This window comes from Merops nubicus, unplaced genomic scaffold (assembly GCF_000691845.1).
Source record: "Merops nubicus isolate BGI_N331 unplaced genomic scaffold, ASM69184v1 scaffold43366, whole genome shotgun sequence".
Lineage (NCBI taxonomy): Eukaryota > Metazoa > Chordata > Aves > Coraciiformes > Meropidae > Merops > Merops nubicus.
This window is the reverse complement of record NW_008613806.1, coordinates 7,913-10,654: the sequence shown is the minus strand read 5'-3', so window position 1 is coordinate 10,654 and position 2,742 is coordinate 7,913. Positions and strand designations below refer to the sequence as shown.

The 2,742-nt window shown below is 56.3% G+C and overlaps 1 protein-coding gene across 1 annotated transcript; it reads left to right on the top strand.

Annotated features, from left to right (window-relative positions):
- Window positions 1–269: 269 nt before the first annotated feature.
- M6PR (mannose-6-phosphate receptor (cation dependent)) lies at window positions 270–2,622 on the top strand. Its single transcript, XM_008942000.1, has 6 exons — window positions 270–442; window positions 618–790; window positions 876–985; window positions 1,154–1,284; window positions 1,804–1,930; window positions 2,405–2,622. Exons 1-6 carry the CDS (start codon window positions 270–272, stop codon window positions 2,525–2,527), a joined length of 837 nt encoding a protein of 278 aa, XP_008940248.1. The 3' UTR covers window positions 2,528–2,622.
- Window positions 2,623–2,742: the final 120 nt, after the last annotated feature.

The window sequence follows — 2,742 nt, the reverse complement described above, 5'->3', positions numbered from 1 at the left end:
CTCGGCCTGCTGGGCTCAGCATCAAAACTTTTTGTGGTCCTGAGGCAAAATTCAGAAAAGAATCCCAAATTGGCCCAGCCAACAGTCTCTGAATATGCAAGAGATTCAGATTTGTGTCTCCTGGGAACTGGGAGATGTTCCTAGATTCTGACTTCTCCTTTTTTTTGCAGTCAGGCCTGAGGGAGTGGCCAATCATTTACTCAGTGACCCTGAGGTTGGTTTGCAGAGGGCTGAAGGGGTTAATCCTTGGTGTTCTCTGTCCCTGCAGGATGTCATCACCTTGCCACACCTCTGCAGTGCTGGTAGCCTTGGTGGCCCTGGCTGTGGGTGTGGGGGCTGAGGAGCTGAGGGAGAGGAGCTGCGACGTGATCGGTGACGAGAGCAGCGAGTCCCAGATGGAGAGAGACCTGCTGAAGAAACTGGAGCCCCTGAGCCAGATAAGGTACAGCACAACAGCCCACAGGCCTCGGGGCCCTAGGCCAAGGGGAGGGGAAGATTTGGGGCCAGGCTGCAGAACGGGCTCCCCCCTTTCTGTGGGCTGGGAGTGGCTTCTAGGTCTGACGTGGTGGCTGCTCTGAGCCTCGCTCCACGTAACCCTCTGTCCTCTCCCCCTGCAGGTTTAATGTCACTGTGGAGAAGGGCAAAACAGAGAACTACATCTACCAGTTCAGGGTGTGCAGGGAGGTCAACAGCACCTCCCACGATTTTGGTGGCCTGGTCCAAACAGATAAACAGAATGGGAAGACCACAGTGGTGGGGAGGATCAACGAAACCCAGGTCTTCAACGGAAGTAAGGCTCCACCTGCACTCCTCCTCCTCAGCACCTGCCTCCCCTCCTGAGCTGGGCCTGCAGCCTGGGTTGTTTGTCTTGGCAGGTGACTGGATCATGCTGATTTACAAAGGGGGTGACTCCTATGGCAGACACTGCAGTGGGGAGAAGAGAAGAGCTGTGATAATGATTTCCTGCAAGCGGGGAGTCATAGCGGTGAGTGGCACAAGGAGCAGGAGCCAGACAAACAGCTGCTGATAGGCAGGAGGGCTCTGAGGAGGCAGCAGTTTCCTTCTGCCCTCCAGTGTCTGTCCCTAGCTGTCATCTGGTGAAGGTCAGCATGCCTGGGTGTGTTTCTCACAGCTGCACCTCTCCCCATTGCAGAGCTCGTTCAGCATTATCTCAGAGGAGCGGGAGAAGGAGCAGGAGTGTTTCTACCTCTTTGAGATGGACAGCAGCGTGGCCTGTCCAGCTGAGGAGTCCCACCTCAGCGTTGGCTCCATTCTCCTCATCACGTGAGTCCTTGGAAGAGCTCTGTGTGCCTGTGCCAGTCTCCAGTGCCATTTAGAGACAGAGCAAATGCTGTGCCAGAGTAGGTCATTTTAGTGTACCTGCCCACAGCCACTGCTAGCTGTTACTCTTTGGACAAAAGCTCTTGCTCAAGGCATGATGCTGCTGAGCAGATCTGTTCCCTGTAGACATCATCCCTCATAGTTTCCAGGCAAGTGCTCTGAGACGTGGCAGACATGACTTGCTCCAATTGTACAACAGCTCTTTGCCAGAGCTGGGAATTCAGACCAGGAGTCTTGACTCATTTTCTGTGCTTGAGCTTAGAGGCACCACCTCATGGAATGCTGCTGACAGATTTATACTAGCAGATCAATATTGTGGGGATGTTTTCTGCTCTGTTTATAGCTCTGTTCTTGATTCATGCTCAGCTACTCGCTCCGGTGCCAGTCTGAGGCAGGTTGCTGGCTTGGAGGAGGTTGTCTGTAGGATCTCCCTCAGCTTTGATTTTAAATTCTGCCCTCCAGGTTTGCTTCACTGATTGCAGTCTACATCATTGGTGGCTTCCTCTACCAGCGCCTCGTGGTGGGAGCCAAGGGCATGGAGCAGTTTCCTCACTTTGCCTTCTGGCAGGATCTGGGCAACTTGGTGGCGGTGAGTGACAGTCTGTGTGTTCCCAGCCTGGCAGCACAGGAGGGAATGGCACGTGCCTGGTCCTGTCTCTTGGGTGAACCTCACCAGAGTAGTGCAGCTTGAGGCAGAGGAGAGGAGATCTGTTTTATTTCTCACCAGGACTCTATTCTTGAATCCCTCCTGATGTTTGTTACTGTGCCAGCTGCAGGATAAGAGCAGGTGCTTATTAGAGGCTAACACTTTCCAGGTTAAGGTGGGGCCTGTGAAAAGCCCCTGTCTGATTCCCTGAAGCCCTTCCTTGGCACTGTGGGTGCTGCCACCTGCCCCCCACGCCTGTCTCTAGGTGTTGCTGCTAACCAGCGTGCCCAGAACCCCCCGGGGACACACCTCGCTTGCCAGGAGGAGCTTTGGGCAGCTGTCCCCGGGAGGAGACACGATGCCTGGGGGAAGGGGAGTGCCAGGAGCTGTGGGGTGACCCCCATGCTGTGCCTGCAGGACGGCTGTGACCTCGTGTGCCGCTCCAAGCCGCGGGGCTCCCCGGCCACCTACCGCGGCGTGGGCGACGAGCAGCTGGGCGAGGAGCCCGAGGAGCGGGACGACCACCTGCTGCCCATGTGAAAGGCTTCCAGCACACAGTCCTCTTCTCCCCTCCTCCCCGGCGCTTCTCTAGCCAGGTGCCTCCCGGCCCCTTCTCCTTCTCTCACTTCTGATTTCCCTGATGCTATTTGCTTTGGCTGTCCCCGGTGTGTGGGTCCCGCGGGTGCCAGCACTGCGCCCCGAGGGCGTCTCCTAGAGTGCAGTGCTGGGTCAGGTGAACCAAGACACAGCAAAGC

What these genes read in the sequence shown, in the direction of transcription:
- M6PR (XM_008942000.1), top strand. Translation starts at nt 270, where the DNA reads ATGTCATCACCTTGCCACACCTCTGCAGTGCTGGTAGCCTTGGTGGCC. An exon ending in GAGCCCCTGAGCCAGATAAG is followed by an intron (nt 443 to 617) that starts GTACAGCACAAC and finishes CTCCCCCTGCAG; the next exon opens with GTTTAATGTCACTGTGGAGA. An exon ending in AACCCAGGTCTTCAACGGAA is followed by an intron (nt 791 to 875) that starts GTAAGGCTCCAC and finishes TTGTCTTGGCAG; the next exon opens with GTGACTGGATCATGCTGATT.